Source organism: Sparus aurata, chromosome 8 (assembly GCF_900880675.1).
Source record: "Sparus aurata chromosome 8, fSpaAur1.1, whole genome shotgun sequence".
Taxonomy (NCBI): Eukaryota; Metazoa; Chordata; class Actinopteri; order Spariformes; family Sparidae; genus Sparus; species Sparus aurata.
The window spans coordinates 12225231-12250272 of record NC_044194.1 but is presented as its reverse complement, the minus strand read 5'-3'; the positions used below and the strand labels follow the sequence as shown (position 1 = coordinate 12250272).

The 25042-nt window shown below is 44.4% G+C and overlaps 1 protein-coding gene across 2 annotated transcripts in view; it reads right to left on the bottom strand.

Moving 5' to 3' along the window:
• Nucleotides 1–1831: 1831 nt before the first annotated feature.
• Nucleotides 1832–25042, bottom strand: part of otud7a (OTU deubiquitinase 7A) — a 46304-nt gene continuing 23093 nt past the window's right edge. For both annotated transcript variants that reach the window (XM_030425775.1, XM_030425774.1), the window contains 11 exons: nucleotides 23668–23821; nucleotides 20204–20389; nucleotides 19884–20102; nucleotides 17365–17466; nucleotides 16717–16844; nucleotides 15928–16040; nucleotides 13358–13485; nucleotides 13113–13262; nucleotides 6055–6169; nucleotides 5376–5460; nucleotides 1832–5059 (listed from right to left, as the gene is read on the bottom strand). In XM_030425775.1, coding sequence (XP_030281635.1) covers nucleotides 3491–5059; nucleotides 5376–5460; nucleotides 6055–6169; nucleotides 13113–13262; nucleotides 13358–13485; nucleotides 15928–16040; nucleotides 16717–16844; nucleotides 17365–17466; nucleotides 19884–20102; nucleotides 20204–20389; nucleotides 23668–23752 — 2880 coding nt within the window. In that variant the 5' untranslated portion in view covers nucleotides 23753–23821 and the 3' untranslated portion in view covers nucleotides 1832–3490. The remainder of the gene's footprint in view (nucleotides 5060–5375; nucleotides 5461–6054; nucleotides 6170–13112; nucleotides 13263–13357; nucleotides 13486–15927; nucleotides 16041–16716; nucleotides 16845–17364; nucleotides 17467–19883; nucleotides 20103–20203; nucleotides 20390–23667; nucleotides 23822–25042) is intronic.

Sequence of the window (25042 nt, the reverse complement as noted above, 5' to 3'; positions counted from 1 at the left end):
GTTGATCACCACTCGAGATGATGTTAAATATTTGACCGCCCGGTAGTAGTGCTGGATGAAAAGTAAAAGGGTCACCACAGTCATTATGATTCATTTCAATAACAACACATCCAATGGTTGAGCTATTCAAAGAATTAACATATTTTCCCACTTACCAGTAGTGCTGTTTCAGGGGCATAGCATATATCCTGGACCCTGGATGCAGTCAGTTTTCTTATGCGCCCCCCCCCCCCCCAATCCATGGATAGAAATATGTGTTTGTGATTTTAGGGTGAACTGTCCCTTTAAGTCAGCACTATAGTGGCACAGACCAATCGAGAAACAAACCCTAAAGACTTTGTATAATTTCAAACTCATGATTGTGTGCGTGTAAAACCAATAATGATAAACAGACTGGAAGCCTTAAGAAGCAGCTTTTGAAAAACCCTTCCTACTCTGTTATTCTCACAAGCTTTGAAGATTAACTGTAGCTGTAATTAAATTCATCGTTACCCCTCCGCAACGAGAAATAAATCATTAAAACGCTTTCTACCAGCCATTTTATTCATGTAGCGTTTGATACTTATCTTGACATGTGACTTATGCTCACATGCAGCAAGCCCCCTCACCAGATTTAACCATCGCAGGGATGGAGGACACTTCACATGAAAGCACTTGCAGATTTTCTGCCGCTTTTCGAAAAGCCTGTTTCGCTGTGTGGCTTCAATCCTCCTGCCAGTGTAGGAGTGTCTCTGGAGGAATACGGCAGAGTTACAGCTCTCAGTCTGGAATGCTGCCCTACTTGGCAGTTCACTCTCAGAGAATCTCAACTCTGTAACCTCAGACCGATTTTCGGTGGAAATTTTCCCCTCGTTCTGTTTAGCTTGACTCATTCAAAACAAGATTAATTACCTTTTTTCCAATGCTGAGTCTTATAAATAACCATCAAAAGTGTCCTATTCTAAAAATTCATATAGCCTCTTAAAGGGGCACTGCACTGATTTTACATATGAAGGTCAGCTTAGTTGACATGTTGTATACTGTGCGGTTACAGATTTGAGGCATGGAGTTTAAAACACAGCAGAAGGATTTTATAATTGGAAAAAAATGTATTTGCATTCTGAGAATTGTGGGATTTAGCCTTTCTGTGGAGCTTGACCCACATTTGCATTAAAATAATCTCTCTTCTGCATCACATTTAACTATTCATCTTCAGTTTACTTTGGATGTGTAAAAGAAAATGTTTTTCATGCTTTAATGTTCCCATTATTACATCCACCAAGAAGGTTATGGTTTCACCTGTAGGTTTGTTTGTTTGTCAGCAGGTTTACACAAAAACTACTGAATGGATTTCTACAAAACTTGGATGAACGATTGGGTGTCGTCCCCGAATAGACCCCATTGTAGCTGCTGCAAGTAATAGTGTAACATCGTTATAGATGTCCTGACGGCTATATTTGTGCATTTCTCTGTGGACTGAGCAGTTATTTTACAGTATTTATATGGCACCTAGAGCTGCTTCAATATAAAAACTAACAAACTAGATCTGCCATTTGCACGTTTCTGAACAGATAAGTGAAAAATTATTAAAAATGTAAAATGCTACACCAATACAGTGATTTGAACCTTTTATCTTGTGTTTGAGGCGTCACTGGAAAAAAGACACTAGCAAAAAGTGTATTGTGTTCTTACCTGGGTTAAGAAAAACCTAAACGTGACTCTTATAAATAACTTTAAACCGTCAGAACACAATATCAACTAAACACTCCACAACCTGAACATGTAGTCTATAATCTCTAGATTTCTCATGATGACCTGCTTTGGCGATAACAAAAACGACACAGACACACCATGTTTGTAACAATAAACTATTTTTTTTTGTTCATATTTACATCTGTACCTAATGTGCAAATTAATAATTTAAAGTAGTGTAAAACTCTTAAAGGAATACAAAATCATATCTTACAGTCCTAACATGGTGAGAGTCCATGAACTGGTCACATAGAAACGAAGAGGAGCAACACTGCAGTGTGTACAGGAGAGAGAGAGAGACAGAAGCGAACCCAGGGAGCAGTGGACATCCTTGGCCAGGACACACTTAGTTAAGGACAGCATGGTACATTATCCAAGCATCACCAGAACAAACAGCAACACAAACACTGCGTCTTTACAGTAGTCATGTCGAATGAGCAGAAAGCACTTGGAGGCCTGGGGTTTTACAAACCCACTGATTGGTTAAAGCACTGATGATCACAAAAGGCTTGAGGTGCTCTTAGCAGCAGGTGCTTCTTTTTAAAACGGCCTCTAGATATGGAAGAAGAACAGACAATCTCACACTGGACCGGTGACACATCTATACTGCAGGTCACCACATAGTGCTAGTAGCATGATTGCACATTGTGTTGTGTGTTTAGGAGGGGGGACAGACACGTAATCACACGTCAGACAAATACGCATCGGCCTGCTCTCGCTACCCACAAATTCTTCTCATCTAAACACACTGACCGAATAGTAGTTAACAGGCGACTCGCAGGAAAACACACCATAAACACTGCATACTTGAGAAGCGATTCATCCTATGCACATTGTTTGGTGCTTGCCACAAAAAAAAAAAATTGGAACATTTTTGAATCATAAGTTGTTGTTTTTTTTTTTTCCTAAGAAGCCAGTTTGGCAGTGCTTGTGGTCGTCAGACGGGCAAAAGTGTGAAATGATATCTTACACAATATTTCAAGTCCAATTGTGACACAGCAAACCTTTTTGCACCGTGGTAAGAACAAAAGTACACTTAACAAATGAGATAGTTGTACATTTCATCCTAATCCAACATTACAATCTATAATGCTTACACATTTTTAATTCCTGTAGATCAAATTTGTTTACAAAAGCACACCGTGACAATCCTTTACAATTTACAAGACACAGTTAACCTACAGTAACTATATTATTGGTGCATAGACAAAATTGGGAGAGGGTGTAGCAAAAATCACCAATTTATTGCTTTAAAGTCTAATATTGATCTCCCGTTGAATTTCTTTTGATTGCAAAACAACAAATTTTTTCCACAGAGATTTTTTGAAGAACCAAGCAGAGGTATTGCATTCAAACTGATTAAAAGAGCTAAAATGTTCCCTCCTGATGAGATGCAAATCTTTAGTACTTTGAAAAATAAAGAACTTTCCCTCAACATACAGAAAATTTACATCACAGAGAGATGACTTTTACTCTAAAACAAGTAAAAGACTAAGTTCAATGAGACAGAAAAAAACTCCCAAATAAACAAAATAGCACGATTTCTGGCCAAAGCTGCTCACTGTTTCAAGTTCTGCTTCCCCCATCATAAAGTAAGAATCTTTACTAACAAGGGAAGGGTGACAGGTATACAAGAGCATTCTTCAACAAAATAGGAAAATGTTTGCCACCATGTTGTTCTAAATGCAGAGTGCAGATGGTGTAGTTCCCTCAGGTCTCCCACGGCCTTGCTGACAAGTGGCTGAAGTGGCTGTGATGGCTATGCAGGCCTCTGCACTTTGCTCTCCCTCTCCCTGCGTTTCAGCTCCTCTCTGTAGCAGTAGGAGCAGTAGTTGTCTGTCTCTGGTCTGCCGTAGAAGGAGCAGTTCTCCCTCTTGCAGCGGCGCTGCTGAAAGCAGTACAAAGGGCTTCCAGTGCTCCGCCCTTTGGTTTTGTCTTGGTTGAGCCAGGTGTGAGACGAGTTGTCCTCATCAGCAAACTCCAGGCAGTCCTGAATGTCTCCCGCGTCGAATCCGTTGGTGTAGGTGTGGGACTTGTGTTCGCCGGGCATGTTGTAGGACAGCGTCTCTATGGTGTTAACAGTGCGGACCCCCGACAGGCGAGCAGGGCTGTAACTCTGGGACGAGAGCGAGCGGTTCTGCTGGGGGTAGGTGGCGCATGTCTTTAGGGTGCCCACCACAGGCTTATAGGGGTCATCCTGGAAGATGGAGGATTGCATGTTGACATCTTGTAAGTGAATCACGCTGTGCCTTTGGATGGGCGGTGTATGGCTGTAGTGGGCGGACACAGGTACGGGCCCAGGTCTCTTAGCACCAATACTGGGGGACAAGTAAGGCGCAGGGGCTGGGGCTGGGTGGGAGACGTGGTGGGAGGCTATTGGCGGGGTGAGAGGAGGGACTGGGACGGAGACAAGCGGGGCTACAGGAGTGGGACTGTTCCTGCCCTGCATCTTGAGACCCAGTGGGGGCTGTGAGTTGTGGTTGTAGGTGTGGGTATGATGGGGCAGGACAGGAGAGCAGCTCTCCGGAGGCGAGCTGTCCGATCTCTCCCTCTGGAAGACACTCTCGTGCTCTGGCTTCTTCACGGCCACCTCGACGGCGGCGGGGGGCTTCTTCTCCGCCTCCTTCCTCTTCTGCTCCTGCTCCTGGCTGAAGCGCTCCTGGGCGTTGGTCAGGTAGTAGCTGATCATCTCCTCGTGGAACTGGTGTCGATGGCTGGTGAGGAGGAGCCCCGCGAAGATGAACTTCCGCTCCCCCTGCATGGCAGCCCGCAGGATGTTGAGGCTGAGCTTGACATCGGTGCTGTATTTCCAGTTCTCCAGGGTCTTGTCCCCCAAGACTCTCCCTGCACTGTCCTGTCTCTCGGTGGGGGAGGAGCTAGAGGGTCTGTCTCTATCTGTAGGAGAGGGGCTTGTGGCCTTCTCAGAAGAGGTGGAGCTGGCCGACTGGCCCGACTCCTCCTTGCTTCCCTTGTTTGCCTTGGACTCCTTCTTCTTCGTCTTCTCCCCTCCGTTCTCCCCGTTGCGCCCTGAGCCAGAGTTAGATTTGTTCATTTTGCCGTGCACGAGGCCACCCAGACCTCCCATGTTCTTCTTCAACTTGATCCCCAAGGTTTTGCTGAAGCTACCTAGTTTGTTGGCTACAGAATCAGCCCGGCTCTTGTCCTTGTCCTTGCGCTGCTTGTCTTTGTCCTTCTCCTTGCTGGGCTTGCCGCTGTTGACGTTGGAGTTGCTGCCGACAGACTCGCGGTCAGAGTCCATGGACTCAGCTAGAGACTGGACATCCTCACCTGCAGAGGCTGTGGGAGACTCTGGCTGAGCCAAGGGAGCCTGCACAGAGAAACACACAAACACATTACAGCGATGAAGAAAACATATTCAGTATGTTTATGAGTTTAAGAGTGGAGCGCTTTGAAGGACTCTCAATGTATTCCAGACAAGTTCACCAGAAAAACACTCAAGCAGAGCTTCGCCGGCTGGTGATTCATAATCAGGAAAAACACATGAATGCCTGAGATTATTGGACTCTGACAGTAAATAAAATTGATTGATTGAACTGGCGGTTTCAATAACATCTGGCACGGAGGAGCCTCTCCAGAGCTAAACCCACCATGACGAACAAGACACATGCGTGGGAACAAGTTACCCTTGTTTCAGATGGAATTCGGATCCACGTTACATTCATGTAGTTGTGCAGCAGGTTGAGTTTGGCCTCCAGAGACAAGATGAGACTGCGGGAAAGAAGATGCAGACATAATTAACAACAAGCGACGGTACAACGCAGCTGACATGCAGCAAACAATTTCGCTAAAACCTAATGGCATATGAAGCACATTTATGGCTCTGGTTATGACATTTTCCAGAGCCGAACCACGCCTGCGATGCATTAAGGGTAATATACAAGGGGTAGTATTAGTGAAGTGGTTTGAGCATCTCTCCTCTGTACTTCTGCACTGTTCATACTGCAGCTTGTTAGAGGATAAGCTAACCCCCTGACTGGCAGGAATGTGAAACAGAAACCCTAACATAAACTCTTTGCTAAACTCAGAGAGGGTGTTGCTGCTTTAGTGAGGCCGTTCCTGGGAAAACCCTATGGATGACTGACGTGACTCACAATTTGTTCTCTCTCTGCTCACTCTTTGAAGTGACCTGAGCCCGGAGCCTATAATCAGAGTTAAATCCCCCACATGCAGCCTTGTGGGCAGACTAACAGAACTGCCTTCACCTGCGGTTTTTACCCTCTCGCCCTGCCTTAATAATCAGCGCCTCTGTGTGAGCTCTGTTGATAAGTATCAGCACCCCGTGATATACTATACGGGACTTACTTGGCTAGCTTGGTATTATCGTTGTCGTCCCTCCCCCACTCCCAGTCCCTGCCAGGGTCCACGGCGAAATGGAGTGCCAGCAGCTTGTGCTCCGAGTCGGTCAAAGGGATAACAGCTGGAAGAGATGAGATTATCAGAAGGTTAGTTTGGACAGGCTTTATCACCGGAACGCTACGTTTGCATGCCACGCGTTTTCCCTCTCAAGACCGCCGTGGTGTCAGAGCTGAAGTGACGCCATAATGACACACTAGAATAACGCCACGTTAATTATCCTAGATGCCTATTAGCGTAGGGTAACATGTCTGTGTTCTATCTGTCATCTATTTTTTAGGCAGAGGGGCAACCGTGACCAGTGAGTGTCACTCCTACTGAGTCATCCAGACAGGGAAGAGGCTCAGTGGCTCTCTAAAGCTTCAACTTGATTGCTTCTTTTATAACACTGACCGCCCCATGTCCTGGGTCACTGTAGCTTCTACGCTTGCTTCTTTCGTCGAGTGCAAACATATTTATAACATTGAGGAAGATAATCAAGGGGAAAAAAAATCTGGTTTGCTACAACTGGCTTAAAGCTACTGGTACACCTTTTAAACTAGACAAAAAAACACTTACTAACATCTGGCCTCCCCCCCCACACATTTTCTGGAGTGACACTGTAACGCGGGTTGAAGTTCCGGATGTTGGGAGTGTAAAGACTTTTACATCTGTCTCTGTTCAAACAACGCTCAAACTCAACTGTTCAGCTGGCGCTGAGTTTGAAGGAGAGACCGAAGTCAAAGAAAAGTAGCCAGTGTAGCACCGACACTGGGGTCTGTGCTGCTTTCCACTGTTTCCTGTCTTTCAGCGCATTCCTGATGAGGAATGTGATACACCATAACATGTACTTGATAACTTTAGTTACTAGTTACTCTGCAGATTACATGCAAATTAAGTAACTTAACCGCAATCACGTAAAAAAAAAACCCAAAAAAACAACCCCCAGATATATCAGATCCAATGATCGTCAAGGACAATAATCAGTCAACTCATATTATACAGGAAATAAACACACATATACAATGAACATATGTACAATTTACTTTTAGTTTTGTTACTTTAGTAAGTTTATTGCCAGAAAATGTCTTGTGATACTTAATTACATTAAATATTAGATGCTTTAAAACTTTTGCTCAAGTACTAATTGTATGAGTGACTTTCAACCCAATGTCTTTACTTATAATTAAGTATGACCTTTAGGTCCTTACAACACTGGAACTCTGTTGGTCGAAGTTGAAATGGAAAGTAAATCTGTAAACTGTGTTGTCATATCTACAACTGACAGCTTGGGTCATAATTTCTTGCTCTCTCTTGCAAGTAAGTTTGGCTAACCGAGGGTGTTTTTTAAATGCTGTCTATGTTTCTTGACCTGTCTGACTTCTTTTTAGGGTCCAGTGTTATCATTAACCATGAAATATGAATGCCAAATCTACAAAACCAAGACAAACAGGACCCATGTTGTGATAAACTGGAACTGCCTCTGTGCTAATATTAGCACTACTACTGACCTTGACATGATAAGATTTACATTGAACAGAGTAGCTCTATAGTTGGTCTGGACCGTAGATGATGATTTAGTTTAGTAATATAGCGCGATCAGACGCAGCAGTACAGAATAAGAGCAGGAGCGCTGAAATAATTTCATTCATAGCTCGCTGATAGGATCAGCTACTTACAAGCAGGAAGGGGTTTTCAACATTAATCACTGGACTCAGAACACAAAACAGACACCCACCCGGGCTTCCTCTCGTGGGAGGCGTGCTTACAGTATGTGCACAGTGCGGGCGTGTACGTGTTGTAGTATGATGAGTGCATGGCTGCCTTTCAAAACAACAGCGCGAGGAGGACTAGCTCGACCCCACTGGCCCGCATGACAGCTCTCCTCGGGCTACCTAGTGTGTGGGGGCTGTTGTCCACATGACAGCAGAGAGAGGCAGGCTGTTCGGGCCGAGGACATTCCAGCCTTCGCTGTCAGCCCCAGATGGAAGACACAGTCTCCTCCCAGCCTCATCAATTCTTCCACTGCCAATAGGCTGCTCTGCTCTGCAGGCTTCATGGAGACACAGACACCAGCGGCAGCAAGGGCCTCCCTCTGTGTCCCTGATGGAACTGCAGGTCAAACTCTCTCCTTTTTGTGTTTCTTTTCAAGCACCTCTGTGTAGGTGCAAAGTGCATGATTCATGATGTTAAGTGTCAAAAATAGTGCTGGTGCAGCATTGTGGTGATGGCCTTGTGTTCTTGAAGCAGAATTAGTGCGACCACGCCCACATTAGCACTGCTGAGATGATCACTTATTTATATCGGACACCATTAGCTGCTCGGCAAACAAATTCCATCAGCTGAGTAAATATATCACTTATATAGCTGCTGACGGACCAGGCTCTGTCCGTCCGAAAATGTCAAGGCTGCTTTTGCGTCACACCTGCAAATTACCATGCATTTTACACCTTCTACCTAAAAAAAGGCATGACTCACGCCTGTGCCCACAGAGGCCACTGTAATGACACCGGTGGCATGGCAACTCCGAAAACTGGGAAAGAGAAAAGAGAGAGGTTTTCTTGAAGGCAACTCTTTCCTAAAACACTCCTGCCCAGAAAAATTCAGTCATAATCACAAACACACACACAGGCGAACAGAGGACAGTGGACCAGCTCCCACTCAGTTCCCACTCGGGTCATGCAGCAGGCAGCTGAGGTCTGTGAGGTGGTGTCCTGGCTCCCACGATGCAGCTGTCCTCCTTTTCTCGCCATTCCGAAGTGCTGTGTGGTTGTGTGTGTGTGTGTGTGTGTGTGTGTGTGTGTGTGTGAGCACTGTTGTTCCCGCTTGGGCCCTGTCCAGATTCAGAGCCTCAACACTGCCAATTGAGCTCTGGGGGACTAAAGTGTGCTGTAATGTATTTACGATCCCTGTTGGCAGCCCTGTTTTGTTGTCCTTGAATGACCGATTCCCATAGCTTATGCATGGATGACATCATAGCCCTCTGTGGTATGCGAGTTGTGTACTCAGCAACATAGCTGCTCGCCCGCCCGCCTCGCCCTGCTCACTTTGCATCTTTGATTCGCAGGGATGGAGACCGGGAGAGCGGGGAGGAAACTCGGGTGTAACCTGTGAGGAAGCAGCTGTTTGAAATGAGGCAGATAACCTCTCTGAGCATTTAATCACATGATCGGACTGGACATAAATATCTTTTCTTAATTTGCGCAATATGATCATGTCAAGTGCTTCAAGCCTTGTGTGATGAGAGCAGAAAGGGAGAAGATTCGCCTCTTTGACTCCCTTTCTGAGGACAAAGTCACCCATTACAAGCTTCGATTCACAGCAGAAACACTGAGCCAATGTTTCCTCTGTTTTGCGATTCAAGAACAATTTGTACTGTCTGGAAATTGCACAAATTTGAATTCCTGACTTTGGTCACTCTGCACAGCTGCAGACTTAAAGGGCCCAATTCACCAGAGGAAACAGCAGTCATGCATATAAACAAGCCTGGGCCTTTTTTTTTTCGCCACAGATTTTTAACAGCGGAACCAGGGTGGTAATTACAAGAGCATTGCATTTGGAGCAACACATAAAAACCACAACAAATAGCATTTTAATCCTCATCGCCCATATTGGATTAATTATGCTGACTGCATGAGGTGTAATACACTGGGTGTCTTTACTAGATGGAGAAGTGAAACCTGTCCAGAGCTGTACTGTTATGTAGGTGGTCTTTGTGTAGATGGTGTAAAAGTCCTCCATTCAAATAGGTGTGAGAGGGTTGATGAGGGGATGCCAAGGAAAACCTGGAAGTGTTTTGGTTATCGGGACCAGGGCTTGAAATAGCTCCAGAGTTTTTTTTCCTCGAGGGCCAGTTCCACTCATACGTCGTTTAACCACGGGAGCACAAACAAGCTGATAAAAGACAAGCCAGCGGGCGTCTACTGAGGAGCCAGTCATTATTACACAGCAGGTGAGCAGCAGTGGGGCTGATAGAAAACAAACCCAGGGTCACCTGACTACCTTACCAATAAAAACCAGAAAAAATAAAGTTTTGATCCTCAGCAATGACCTCCGACTTCATTCACCCCTCCACTTTTTTTTTTTTTTTCCCCCACCATTCACCATATATACAGTATGCAGGCCATTAATGGGGCAGTGGCGTGATGTGTCAGTGTGATTTAGATTCAGGTTACTAGCCGGGTGGGGGGGGAGATGGACTTTGCTATAATCTTCCATACAGAGAGCCAAAGAAAGAGCCAGTATTCTAACTTAGCCTATGGCACCTGAACACACACAGAGCCAACGGCCTCTCGGATGCTCTGCGCCATGCCGGGGGGGGGGAAGCTGAGAGCAAGCCTCCACCTGAGACCAGCGCACATTGGCCCGACTGTCAGGAGAGAAGGGTTTGGTTTGCAGCCCGGGACTCTGCCCATATGTGGCGATGTGGTCAGGGCTTAGGGGCCGGCTGGGGCTACTCTGCCCTAATTGGCAGTGGAAGATTAGGTCCGCCCGTCTGACCCTCTGTCCGCCCGTCTGTCTGTCTGGCATCTGTTCAGCCAAATGCAGAAATACAAGAGAAAATGCAAACAAATAAAAGAGAAATCTATACCTCTAACATCCAGAAAAGCACAACAGAAGCTGCACATTGTATCATTGCAGCGCAATATGATTCATCGGGTGAAAAACAAACGCGCCAAGCTACGCACACAAGTGTTTTCATAACATCCTGGAGAGAGACTGCAGACAAAACGCACTCTGATCCTATCACAGGACACAGTGTACCAGAATGAAAAAGTACAGTCATGCAGTGGTGTTGTGATCGAGCTCTACCGCTACAGTTCTTTGGCCATATGCACCATCTAGTGGACAAAACGAGAACCCACCCCCTCCGCCACACTAAAACAAACTACAGTGGGAGTGCTGGATAGTTACGTAGGCTGGCTTTGATGCACTGGTGGCATAAAAGGGGAATACTTCAGGGCAGGGATGGCAGGTTAGTAATCATGTCTGTCTGCAGTGGTCCTACCCAGACTTAATAGCTAGGTTGGTGTCTGCGGGCCTGAGAATAGGACCTTACGTACTCGGAAAAGTACAAGAGAAGGAGGAAGACCGAGAGAGGAAGAAAGAAACAGTTTGCGCAAGTGCATTTGTACTTGAGAGTGAGAAAAAGAGACAGAGTTGGCCAGCTTCCCACGCAAATGACAAGAGAGTTCCACCCACTGAGTCAGATACAGAAGAGTGCTCTGACTACTAAGACTGGTTGTCAAGGAGATCCTCTCTATTTGTCAATTAAAGGAACTCCATGTGAGGATTACTCTGACCTCGAGAATAAGCAACGCATCCGGAGTGGGAACACTGGCATCTGAGCAAGCGAAAAAACAACACAAAAACAAGAGTCACTCAACAAAAACGGAACGATCAATATGTTCCACACGGCACCATGTCAGAGTCCTACGCAGAAACAGACGCACCACCTGGAACACACTAAATTGGACCAAGAGTGACTCCAGAAGGAAAAATGTGGACATACAGTAACATACAGGCTTGCATGATTTTGTCAAAGCTCAAAAAGTCACGAGGAAGGAGCCTGTCGGCCACTTTCCCCTCCATGTTGGCCACTCCCCACTTCCTGCTGCCAACTGGCCCCTTTTAATAATGGATCACAGGTAATTAGACGGCTGTCTCATACATTATTCACCTGCAGCAGGACAGGCAGACTACTCGGCCTCATTCGCGCCATCTACCCAAGTTAAAAGCGAAGGCTGTCTAACTATTATATAACTTAACTATTGCTAATAGTAAAACTAATTGCATTTCCTCAAGTACTGAACTAAATTACAGTTTGAGGCACTTGTACTAAAGTTCTTCAATTTTTTTGCTACCTTACTATTACAACCATCCTGTGTAATCTCTGCGTGTCCCCTGTACAATCCAGCGTGCAATTACATTTATATTTTCATACTTTTTTTTCTATATTTTGACTCAAAATATGTATTACAAATGTATATATAATATATGATATAATATAAATGTTTTTATTATTAGGTAGCTCTTTCACCAATGCTCTTAAGCAGTATGTAAACTGTTAACAAAGTTTACTGCTTATAAACGTCTTATTATACAACAATAAACATGTTTATGATGCTATTATTAATACTTACACAGTCTTATTAACTCCTAATAATGTTAATCAGCATCTGAAGAGGAATTACAGGGGCCTTCTCACAAATTCACTGACGCTAATTACCAGGACTTTAAAGCTTTACCTTAGAACTCACCACATGGTCACCACTTCAGTTAGAAGGGGCAAATATTGTACTTTTTACTACACAACATGTATTCAACACCTTTAGTTACTAGTTACTTTGTGGATTCAGATTAATGATTAAAACTGTAATCAACAAATCAGTTGTGATGTATTGTTTTGGTTAAGATAAAACTTTTTCTATCCCTTGTTTGAATTTACAAGCCACGTGTCGCATATTTAGTAAGAAAGTTCAACAACTGCAACATTAATGAAATGTACACATCAAAGAATCAATACAATAATATAATATATACATTATACTTAGATGGGATATTCTGTTAAGTGCAACTATTCTTTACTTTCGGTGCTTTAAGTATATTTTTAACGCTAAGACTTTTGTACTTTTGCTCAGTAGCACACATTTGAATGCAGGCCTTTACTAGTAACAGAATACTTCTTCCGCACCTTGGCATTGCTACATTTAATTAAGTTAAAGATCTTCGACTTCTGACTTCCACCTCTGACTACTGAACATTACAGCAGCCAGAAAAAGAGCAATAAGTCAAGAAATGGTTTGTATCTCGTACGTCTATCTGCGAATGCCAACCGGCTTTTCGAAAAGTGTTTTGATCTAATATCTTATTCATTCTATGATGCCCATTAATATCAGGTGAAAGCGCTGCCACTGAAAACCAGTTGTTCATCTAACTCGGGTGCATGAAGGGTCACATTTGTGTGATTGATAGATTTTTAAAGAATCAAAAAATGAGTGTGAGTGTGATGATGTACGATCGCCTACCTTGCTCTCGCTGCTGGTCTCTCTGCTCCATGGACACCAGCGCGGAGAAGTGAGCCTGGTCGTAGGCAAGGACCAGAGGGGAGCAGTGACAGCGGCTCGGCGGCACCTCCAGAGGCAGATAGAGCCCTCCGAACGGGATGGGAGCAAACGCTGGAATACAGTAAGAACACCACATCTAGTGTCAGACGGTCCGGTGCTTATTCTACTGTAATGTAGAGGACGGAGGCAAGATGCAGTTAGTTTACCTTCCCCTCCTGAGTCTCTGAGCATCGTGTCAGCCACCACTACAATTGGCCTGCGCAACACGTGGGCCAGCACAAATACATGGAACTCCTCCAAACTCTCATAGACCGGGTCCTCAGAGTTATCAACCCTGAAAACAAACATACACAAAACAACAATAAATATGAGAAAACATGTATCACAGTGGGACTATAACAGTTTCCTCAACTGGTACTGACCAATACATATGTAAACATTAGGGATAGACTGATTATCTGCAAGTGTAATCAGATCTGTATTCAGCAATTTTATTATTGAGTGATTGTTTTTTTATGTCCAATTGCCGCAAAAATAAACTAAATTATTGTGCATTTGTTTTGAAAGCAAGTGAAAGTAAGACATGAAGCGACTAGCAGAGTGCTATTTGATTTGGCAACAAGTTAAGCCATCGGTGCAAAGTTGAGGCAGAGCAGCCAGACGACACAAGAAAATGATCCAGTTTCACCTAAATCAGTAAATAAAGTTAAAAAGTTCTGTTTTGCATGAGCTAGAAATTTCCTCTATGCACAAGTTATAAAGTTGTGTTGTTCCCCAGAAACACTCTGGGTATCCGTCTTTTTATACATCAATACATCATGAAAATTAAGAAAAAGGTTACTGGACAAAAAATGTGTGCACCCCCTCAGTGCATGGTGAGTCATCAACATTTTCATCTTTTAGGAAGTAATAAACACAATGAATGAATTAATGAATCAACTCTTCTGCCATTGTTTGGCCATGGAGCAAGACATGCATAGCAAAACCTTTTAAAACATTGATTTAAGTATCACGAGAAGATTAGTACTATTTTTCTTTTTAAACAAAGCTGTGATGACGTAATGACTCTCTCTTCGTGGCTATGTGAGATTAATGACAGGGCGATTGTGAAAGAATGTAAACTTTATTGGCAGACAGATCAATTCGTCCTCAGCACTCCGCTATAAAAAATAGTTTTAATTTTATGACCCAGGTGCACATCATTAAGAACAACTAGAACAAATACACAGACACATCCAATCGTCTGCTGATGGTCTTGTTTGCATATGTAGGTCATGACTGTTTGATAACCAATTAAAAGTTCCTTGCAGTTTAGGTAGAGTACTTGGGTAAATTTGACATACATTCCATCACTTGTTATTGTCAATTTGGACACAGAGGTTTTCCTTGTTGCTGGTGCTAAGTATCTATAATCAGTGTCCTTGATTACTAATAATAGCTATCAGTATCGGTACCTGAAAGAAACACATCAGTTGATCCCTAATAAATGTTCCTGCTAATTACGCGCCTGTGTAATCTAATGCAATTAACTCGGATCCATTTTCCCCCCTCTGTCTATCTTTAAAAGACAAGGACAACAAAGCGCCGAGATCCGTCTGTTTTTATTTCTTTGAAAGAAAGAAGAGCGGGGGAGAGAAACAGGGAGCGGAGGGGGTGAGGCAGAGAGAGAGAGAGAGAGAGAGAGAGAGAGAAAAGAAAAGCAGAGGCAGAGCTCTCAGGCGTGCAACCACCAGGGAACCAGGGGATGTGCAACAATTAAGTTGTCAGCCACACAAACAGCCACGCTGCCAAATTCACTCTAATAAAGAGCCTCTTAATATGTGAATCCCACTCATCCTATTTAGGGGCTCATCTCGCACTAGGACCATCAAACATCCCTAACCTGATTACTGTATTACAGTCGAACTCAACGAGAGGTTAAAACCACCACACCAAATTAGCAAATTACGCTCTTTAATTGGATATTTTTAGCGATAGGCCCCTTAACACTGGGGAAAGCAACAGTGAATTAAAAGGACAACGCTTGAAACACTGATAAGCAGACAACCGCAACCTTGCTTGAGCTGCATTTTATGTAATTAAATGACATATCAATCTGCAGCAGAAACCTTAATGAGTCTCTGTTCATCATCGGATTAAAAACCAAGGAAGCAGCTGCTAAACCTGCGAAAGTACGTGTGTTTAGTTCGGTGAAAAATGGAAACAAGAGACAAACCACAAGGTTTCTGTGCGTAGGAGGAAACCAGAGTTAGTTTCCAATCTGCCTCTGCAGCCTGAGATAAACCCACTCTTACAGTTGTTTATGCAACGGGAGGGGGGGGGTTGCACGGATCACATCACCTGCTGCGGCTAAAAGCAACCTGCAGCTCAGGGGAGGCTGCAGAAGTGATTAATACTGGTGGCGTCCAGTAGATGGCACAGTCTCACATGAGAGCTCCCAGACTGTTACTGAATCAAGGAAGCAATTTTGAAAGAGCAACAGCCCGAGTGGGAACAACGAGTTTCCCTGACAAATCCATCTCAGTGAGAAGGTCACTTTTGTTTTTAATTGCGCTGCAGCGTTTCAACTGTAACGCTGTGACTTGTGATGCATTTACGAGAGCAGCGAGGCTTTCTACTGCTGCTGCAATTCTCTCCAAAGTACATGATGATCACGGGGCAAACACTGCTGGATTTATGATTAAAGTAAAAGTAATATGTGTCGTGTCTCGAGAGTTCAGGGTGAGGCGCTCGTAGGACGTTTCTTTGGGGATAAACGCGAGGCGAGACAGCTTACCCTCCGCTGGTGTTGCCGTTTTTGCTGAGGTGCGTGCGAGGCTCACTGGAGGCCAACTTCAGCAGCTCGTTCCACTCTCTCTCCCACTCCTCCTCGGTGTACACCAGCCCCGACTGCACACACACAAACACACACACACACACAAATGAAAATTCTGGTTAGCATGTGCTGATGCTTGCCCACACAATCCCCATTATTATTATTCATTCTTTCTATTTCCGTCTGCATCTAGAAGGTGTGTTTCCTGAAGCTTTATGCATCATATGGGTTTTTAAATTATTATTTTTTTAAATCATCTTTTTGCTGTAATTTAGGAAATATGGGTTAATGGAGAAATGTAAATGACATGCAACAAAGGTCCCTGGCCAGATTCATAACCAGGACACCGAGTTTACATGTGATGTGTCTCAGATCACTGGGCCACCAGGACGCCTCGGGCATTTATTAAAACATGAGCATCTGGACTAGTTCTTTGCCTGAGCTATCTTTGGTGACACCATTTTTCTAATAGATTAGCAAAATGCTTTAATCCATGAACATCTAGAGAAGGGATAGGGGGTGCAGAGGATTTGCCAGTATTAGCAGCACTGCTGCTAATGCACTCTTGGTATAATAGAAAGACTTATTCGTCGCAGCAAAAATCCACACGTGCGACCACGGTAAGGAAGCTGAAATCTTTGCTTATTAACTGAGGCTACGAGCAGCTCATCCCTCCGCTTATCAACACCTCGTTAGAGAAAGGGGATGTGATGCATTTAGAGGGTTGTGACGACGTGAAGCTCTCCGAACCTCCTTGTTCTGTTGGGTTTGCTGCCACCTCCACCTCCTCTTCAGAGCGTCTCTCTCTGCTCCGCTCTTCATCATGGTGTACAGGGATTTCCTCAGCATCAGGTCTCTGTCATGGAAGCCCCACATCCCTGATCACAACACAGACACACAACACCTTTAATTGCATGTTAAGGATAACACACACACGAGATGGCTGGCTACAACAAGAAGTTGGGTTTCTTAACTGTGGCTATAAAATGATACCGAGATGACCTCAGCTTTTTAACTTCACGTCTAAAAATGCCTTTCATCGCTCATCAAAGGGCTTTAGTTGTCTAACTGTCAGGGTAGATTACGTTAGCTCTGGTGCCTCTAACCCTGACGGCTCCTGTGCTGCTCCAGCAGTCCTCACACTGGGGAAGCAACAGTCTCCTTCAGCAGGGACTTGAATACCCTGCTGCCCCCCTGAACATTGCGGCTGACAATTTCCTGCAACGTATAGGTCAGCTATCTCTCTCCCTCCCCTCCAGCAGCTGTGACGCAGCACAGACGCTGTTATGAGACAGCTGTGACACCGACTCACCCAGTTGCCCCACACCAAGAAATCCTGATGGATGCTGTGCTCATACTACATGTGAAATAGACCGCAAATGTGCATGAGCAGCTCACCTAAAGAGGCAGCGTGCAGCAGGCAGTTTCCATCCCCTGTGGTGGCAAGAGGAAGCAGCTTCTTACAGCTCGTGCACATGGTGGACCACCAGTTCAGACGACCTGCACGCAACGTACAAGATAAAGAGGCTGTGAACTCTGCGCAAAACTGAGAAACAGAAGGGGAGAAAACACACTCAACGACATTTGTGGCGATACGAAGTCAAAAACACACAAAAATTATTGGTAATAAGATTCCTGAGTCAAATTTCATTGTATGGTCCAATTAGGGGATGCAAACTCAAAGCAGTTTCTCTAAATGACAGTCGGCTGCTTTAATAAATAAATAGCGGTTAGTCAATAATAAATGGAAAATGTTGGATGTTTTTTTTCCAACTGTTTTAACCACCGACTTGATCCATGTTTGATGCAAAATCCTAGTATGCTTTTAACATTCGGAGTTAAAAGAACTAATAAAGTAAACACAAAGTTTGTTGAATGATAAACTACATAACACAAAACAGTGAACTTAATTTTAATTGCTGAGGTTCAACAACATCCAACCCAGACAGACTCTACAAAATGGCTAAAATGTAAAATTATCAGTGTGTACAGTGTATTCTTTCGAAATATACTTTTTAATTACAAATCACTTGCAATCTTAATAAATGAATAAATTTTCTCACACCAGTATTTTGTATTTATTTGGATTTGATAAAGAAGTAAATGTGTAACAAGATATTTTTTGATATGGTTCATCTGTGTCAACTGCTGAATACCCAGAGGTATAATATCAGCACACACACAAATCCTCGGGTTGACTTATCTCAATCTCACCAGTTTATTTTGGTCACGTCAGCTGCTCAGCTCAACATGCTACTGCTCAGTCCAGCAGGTGTCAGGACACGCCGTGATGATTTCAGCTTCAAATACTTTTCTCTGAACATGTTTCAAAATATGGAAACATAGACTGGGACCTTTCAATGAGAGACGCTTATTTGACGTGAGGGTCAAATAACAGGTTTAACAGGAGCTGTGGGTGGGGAAATAAGAGAAATGCATCTATAGGTTTGTAGCTAGTCTAATTAGGATATAACGAGACCAATAAAGTAGCTCTAAATAGATCAGTCTCAGGACACATGTTCATAAAAAAGTTGCACAGCACATTATTTCTAATTATTTATTGCATTGTTAATCGTTCCAGGGGGGATGAATAAGTGGACGGGAAGCTCGGAGGGGGGAGATGTGGTCAGCTTCTCTACCAGTAACTGCCCACCGAGAACAATCATCCAACAAGCACACTGTAATTAGCCTCAACAGCAATGATTAGCACAGGCCGACTCAGCCCGACTCTTCACAGTATCTCCAGCTTTTTGCTCCATCGCCACCCTGCCCAAGTCCCCGAGGGAGAGACGACTGCTTCACAGCCGTGGGCACGGCACGCTGCTGTACTGCAGGCAGCCTCGCTGCTCCGAGCCTCGGGTGATCTGACTGCATCATTTATTTAACAACAGTAAACACAGAAGAGGCTCTGAATGATTTACCCCTCGGTGTAGATGGGCTAGGAAATGCAGATCTTTTTTTGCATCTCTCCGTATTTTCACATGGCGGATATTGAAGTTCAATTTCTAGAAACATGGGAAACTGCCACATCCCAGTGAGTTTTAGCTGTATGTTATATACAGTGTTGTTATGATAGACGATGGGCCGAGACTGATCCATATGCTGGTTGAGATCCAATCACCAGTGGAGTGAAGCTCATACACACCTGGTTGTTGTGCTTTATTTTATTTATATTTTCTTTTCTGACTTTATGCGCATTTATTATTGGAAAGGGCAGCCGGGGACTCATTATACACGAGGCACACACTCAACTAAGTCAGCTACTGGAGCACCCTGTTGTACTTTATCTTACCTTTTTCTTAATTGCAGAGACACATATTTTATCAGAGTGTCTCAGCAGTTTATGATGCGTATATATATTCACTTATCACTGGAGATCGGACTCTATCTTCTGCTTGGTTAAGCCACTGTTGAAAAAGACTGTGAGACTTTATTTATGTGTTTATGAAATATAGAAATATGAAGGTCAATATATTTAAGTGTCCCAATGTTCTCAGTTCGCCATTTCTAGATTTTGCACTGAATTAGGTGAGGAAGGCTTTACGATCTCTGCAGTCTCTGTGTGCGGGGGGGGGGGGAGTAAATCTGCAGGAAGATTCGAAACTTGGCTAACTAGTTTTTCTCTCCGTTAGTTCAAAGCTTCAGCTGGGAGATAAATCCTTTGGGATCCTGGATGCTTTGAATTAGCTGTTGTCGTCTTGCTTCCAGATGATGCTTGCCTCTCTGATCTGCTCTGTCTCTGTCTCACCCTCTATGTCTCTGTCTACATTACAGGCAGCCCTCATTGGGTTCTGCTCTGTGCTTGCATTTCGGTGTAATCTAAATAAAGAATACGGTGAAACGCATAAGAGTTGGTTACACGGTTCATATCAGTAGCGGGAGATGTACTACGGTATAATATATCCTGTGACACTCACCGGCCTGCTCCAGAGCCATCATGGTGGACTGCTCTATCAGGTCCCTCTCTATGAAGCTCCTGAAGTCCTCGCTGTACACGCTGAGGTCCGGCAGCTGGAATGTGTAGATGGGCATCTCAAGAGGGAACTGCTCGCTGGTACAGTCGTTGGCCACCTGCAGCCTCGCCAGGGAGACGATAGCGGAGCTGGCGTGGGAGATCCCACGGGACAGACGCTTCTCTAGAGGGGACAGGAGGGGAGAAGAATTGATGAGTGGCGGGCGAGTGAGGAAAAACAAAACCGTCAAGGCGATAATATGGTGTCGAGGCGCCGTCTCGTACCTTGTGCATTGTCCTCCTGCTTCTGTGCACACGGCCTGTCGATCTTGCTGACATGGGTGGGTGTGTCACGTGTCTCTGGCTGCTTGTAGTAGCGGCCCTCGTTGAAGACCTGCGGCAGGTTGGCAGTGTGGACCTGCCTGAGCTCCTCGTAATCATTTAGAGCAGCACTCAGGTCCCAGTTTTTACCTGCGGTATGCAAAGAGCTGGTTGATTGCACGTCAACGCTGATTATGAACATCAAGGGTGAACGTTTCACATTAATAATACGGGATTTCTTTTGCGATTCTCACTCAAAAATATCAACAGTTATGTTCCCACACATCAAAATGTGTCGTTTTTCTGGTGCAATAAGACACTGTTCAACGCAGTTTACAGTAAACAGGGTTATCTCCGGGTGAATAACCCATAACATGCTACCGAAAGCAGAAAGTGACGAGGACAATGGGGGTAAGGTCTGCTGAGTATGTTGTAAAAAAGCCAGATTCCCTACAAGTAACTGATCAAACCAGCTCAGGTTATTTTTGAAACATTAAACAAACACTAGAAACACAGAAAATCGTAAATTAAGCAGATCAATGGCCTGATGCTGCAACATACTGACAATAACTAGAGGTTGAGGTTGGGCGGTGCCACAACAATGAAGATAGTGACGGGAGACAGATCTGTTAACAGAGTGACAGCAGTATCCTGATGTGCAGGAGGGACCCTCACACTGCTTACACATGCACGCCATCAACACACACACACACACACACACACACACACACACACACACACACACACACACACACACACACACACACACACACACACACACACGTCTCCTCTTGGTGTTTCTAACAGAACTCCCTCGCAGGTTTAAGAGACATGAGTCAATCCTCAGCCTTATTATAACTCAGCGTGCCTTCTCGTGATGCCACAGGAACTGTCTGCAAAAAACAGTCCTTATAAAACTTACATCGACTTCCACAACTGCAGCCAGTCACAGGGCACCTGCCTGTAATCTGAGCATGATTTTCGAGGCTGGGTCCATTAATGCACTCCCTGTGTAAGAGACCTACAGGAAGTTGTCCTCTCTCCTCCTGACTTCCAGACACGATGATTAGCAGCAGTCTGAACATGAAACCTGGCATCGCTTATCCCCGTCTCTCACGCCAATCAATGCAAAACTGATTGTATTCTGAGCATCTCCACAATCTCGAGCAGCACAGATCCAGGAATACAACTTAGAGTCCCGCAACATACATCAGCATCTAATGCACAGACTGTAAAAGCCTCTGCATTAGCCTCCTTTTACTGTGGTATGGAGGGCATTGTTTCAGCTCCTTCATTTGTAATGGCTGGCGTCAGCAGAAGGTACACTTATATATTCATCTGCAGTATGAACCTGAATTATCTCCATCTATTAGAAACACAGCAGCTTCACTGAATTCCTTTTATCACATCGAAAAACTTTGAATTAAACCAGTTGCATGAGAGGATTTTCTATACAGGAACAGTAAAAGGTAGGTAAAATAAGATTTTTCAGCCAATACCGATAACCGATAATTAGTAACTTCTCATGGAGGATACTGATAAGATTACCGATAAATTCACATTTTTATGTTTTAACAGAAGTTTATGACCTGTAGTTTATGCACACCTGAGGGTAAGGACGGCAAAGATGCAGTGAGCAAAGATGGATGATTTCATATTCCACAGGACAGGCTTGTTCCCAACTCCCTGAACCTTCACTGAAAAAGTATTGCAACGTGCAAATCGTGTTTCCTTCCTCAGAAAACTGTAAGTCTTTAATCATAACTGCATAAAAAACGAAATTAAAAATAAATAACCTTAATAAAAGTGTCTGCTTTATGGTGGGTGGCAAACAGAAATGATTTACACTGTGATGTATAATTAACACAAAATCATCATGCGTAAAATAAACATGATATCGATATTTCCTTTTTAAATATCCTGGTTATCTGCCGAGTCCGATACATGTCGTGCATCCCTAGTGAAAGTAAATCAGTGCACAATCCCCGGTCAATATTTGTGCACATTTCTTTCACAAAACTGCACAGCTCTCTCATTTGAATAATGATACATATTGCACATATCATTTTTAATGATATTTTTCAAATATTATCGACAGTTCCCTTATTTCTATTCAGGCATCTCAACTTGTCTTGCGTCCTCAGATATGAAAAATAAGCAGTGAACCTGATTTGGCTTTTGATTATGAGCATGCTTTACCAACTGATCTAATTGATTTCTTCAATTAAACAACATCCAAATTACATGATTATAAAGTTTTCCTTTCTTGTTGAAAATCACCCAAGAGCTCGACTGGGCTCTAAAGGTCAAAAAACCGTCCTCACATACTGTATGTGAGTGGTCAAACACATTCTTCTGTACACAAACCAGCCTCTAGGGGGAAGCACCACATATGTGGCACTGTCACATTTCTCTCTCCGCCTCTCTTCTCGCTCCTCCTCACACCTTTTCTGACTCAGAGCAGAGGGTCACAGAGCGGCTGATTGATGCCGGGCCTGGAAAGCTAAGCTAACACCCACAAGAAGGCAGCAGGCATGATACTGAAATAGGACATCCATGCCCACGTCTGTCTTTGTCTGAGTGCACTGTCTTGTTTGGTGCCTGTTAGTGTCACAAGTATGCCCCGATGGCTTTGAGCCAAGGCGGAATCAGTAAAAAAAAAAAAAAGAAGAAAATGACTGAGGGGGAGGGAGAGACAGACACCCAACACTTTAATTCTTTTATCAGACTAGACACCAGCTGCATAATAGACACACAGAGACTAAAAAGATCTCCAGGACACGCATCCTGCAGAAGGATTTCATCCCCTAATGGAAGTCTGATTAATGTGGAGCATGCTTTTATTCCTGTAAAGTAGACAAAACTGCATCTGCATTAAAGGCTCAGCGTTTCTTTACTGCAGTTTGACCCGATCCGGGAATTGCAGTGCGAAACTGGAACACTTTAAAAAAACTGAAAACAAAAACATTAACATTACTTTTTACAAGCTCTGGGTATCGCTGCCAATTCAGCTGACCATCAACCAGCTTTTCTGTTGCTCCGTGCACTTTTTGCTCTCCTGTTTTGTTTTTTGTTTTTCCCCCCCCCCCCACCCACCACTGTACGTAAGCTATACAAGTGCCAGTAGCACTCTGCTCCTCAATGAGTTCCAATGAATGGGCACAAAGCTCTCCTAGGGGAGTGCACTCGTAAAACCGTCACTCTGGCCTCTAAATCAGCAAGCTGGCTCGCTGTTGCAATCCCCTGCTCCTCTCCTCCCCTCCTTTGTTTCCTTTCTTCTCCTTTTCCCCTCATTTCCTCTCCTCTTCTGTTCTTAACAATCGCTCGAGCGCAACCGCGGCACATTAGGGAGCGGCTGATCAAAAAAAAAAAAAGGAAAAAAGAGAGAAATATTGAGTCTTCTAATAAGGACAGCGTTGGCCTCTTACCTTCCAGCAGGTCTCTTGCCAGACCAGGTTCCGCCCCCGTGGACCGAACAAAGTCTGACAGGACCGCGTCCATGTCCAGAGTCATGTGATCATGTGTGTGCGCTGCCCAAGGTGCAGCGGTGGCCTTGGTGGACGCCAGCCTTCACGTTCTCATCTGGGAAAAAAGCAACGAGAAAACACAGCGGGCCTTAAACACACAGCAGCAGATAACCCCCCTGTGAGAAAAACAGTCATCGGACGGCCTCCTCTCTCTTATTTTAATCCCAGCCTGTAGTCTCAGCCTGCCTGTACTCATGTGTAATGCTTCATAGAGCTGAGAGTTGAATAGCGCTCCACTCCCAGTGCTCCTCCCTGCTCCCGCTAGCAGTCATAACATGATATCCAGCAGCACAGATGTAATATCAACAGCACAGCCAGAGGTCGTATCCAGGACACACCTGCCTATCTCCAAAGCCTTTGGCCCACCGCCCACGATCATAACAACACTAACCCTCTTCCTGCCACCGAGTGTCAACCAGAGGTTTCTGGGTATGATCCAGTTTCTTCAACCACATCAGTGCTCAGAGCTGGACAGCGAAGGAAGGATGTTGTTGAGTGCTTGTGGAGCCAGTGATTCAGTGTGATGTTATTTCGTAGAGGGAACACGGCTATATGGCACTCGGGCTCTAATGATCAACAAATACTGCCTTGTTAGATCATAAACAACACTGCTGAGATGCACTCCCTCGGTTCATGGAATGAATGACTCCACGCATAGCTTTCATTCCACTAGAGGCTGTGTGGGTGACAGAGGAACGGCGCTCAGAGCACTGTCAGCGAAGAAACACACACCCACGGGTTCGCAGCTCTGACACGGGGACCTCTGGGTGCGGACCAGAGGTTTGACTGTGGCTCAGGTCTGCGGCTTTGACCCAGAGAGGAGTGAGAGAGCATGCTGAAGACACACAGACTGAATTGTGCCACACTACATGACTGTCCATCGGGTTTTGGCTCAGTGTTGTGAACCAGCAGACACTAAATAGAGCTGATGCAAAGCATATGCCGTTGTTGGAATATTAGTGGATTACTCTGACAACAGGATGATGGGGACATCGTGGCATTTTTTTTTTTTCCCCCCCCAACTGTGACAGAACAATCTGAGAAACGTCCTCTCAGTCGGTATTATCGTCGCATTAAAATTACAAGCTCATGACAAACAGAAAAGAGACGGCTGAGCACCGCTTGATTGTCGGCATCGGAGAGAAAAATATCTTTGCTCGAGACCCGGCAACTTTAGTCTTTATCAAATGCATTATTAATGAGTCAAAGCTGCACTTAAGCTGTAGTTTAGCTGACCTAGTTACTGTCAGCCATTTGCATTGTGTTGCATTGTTGT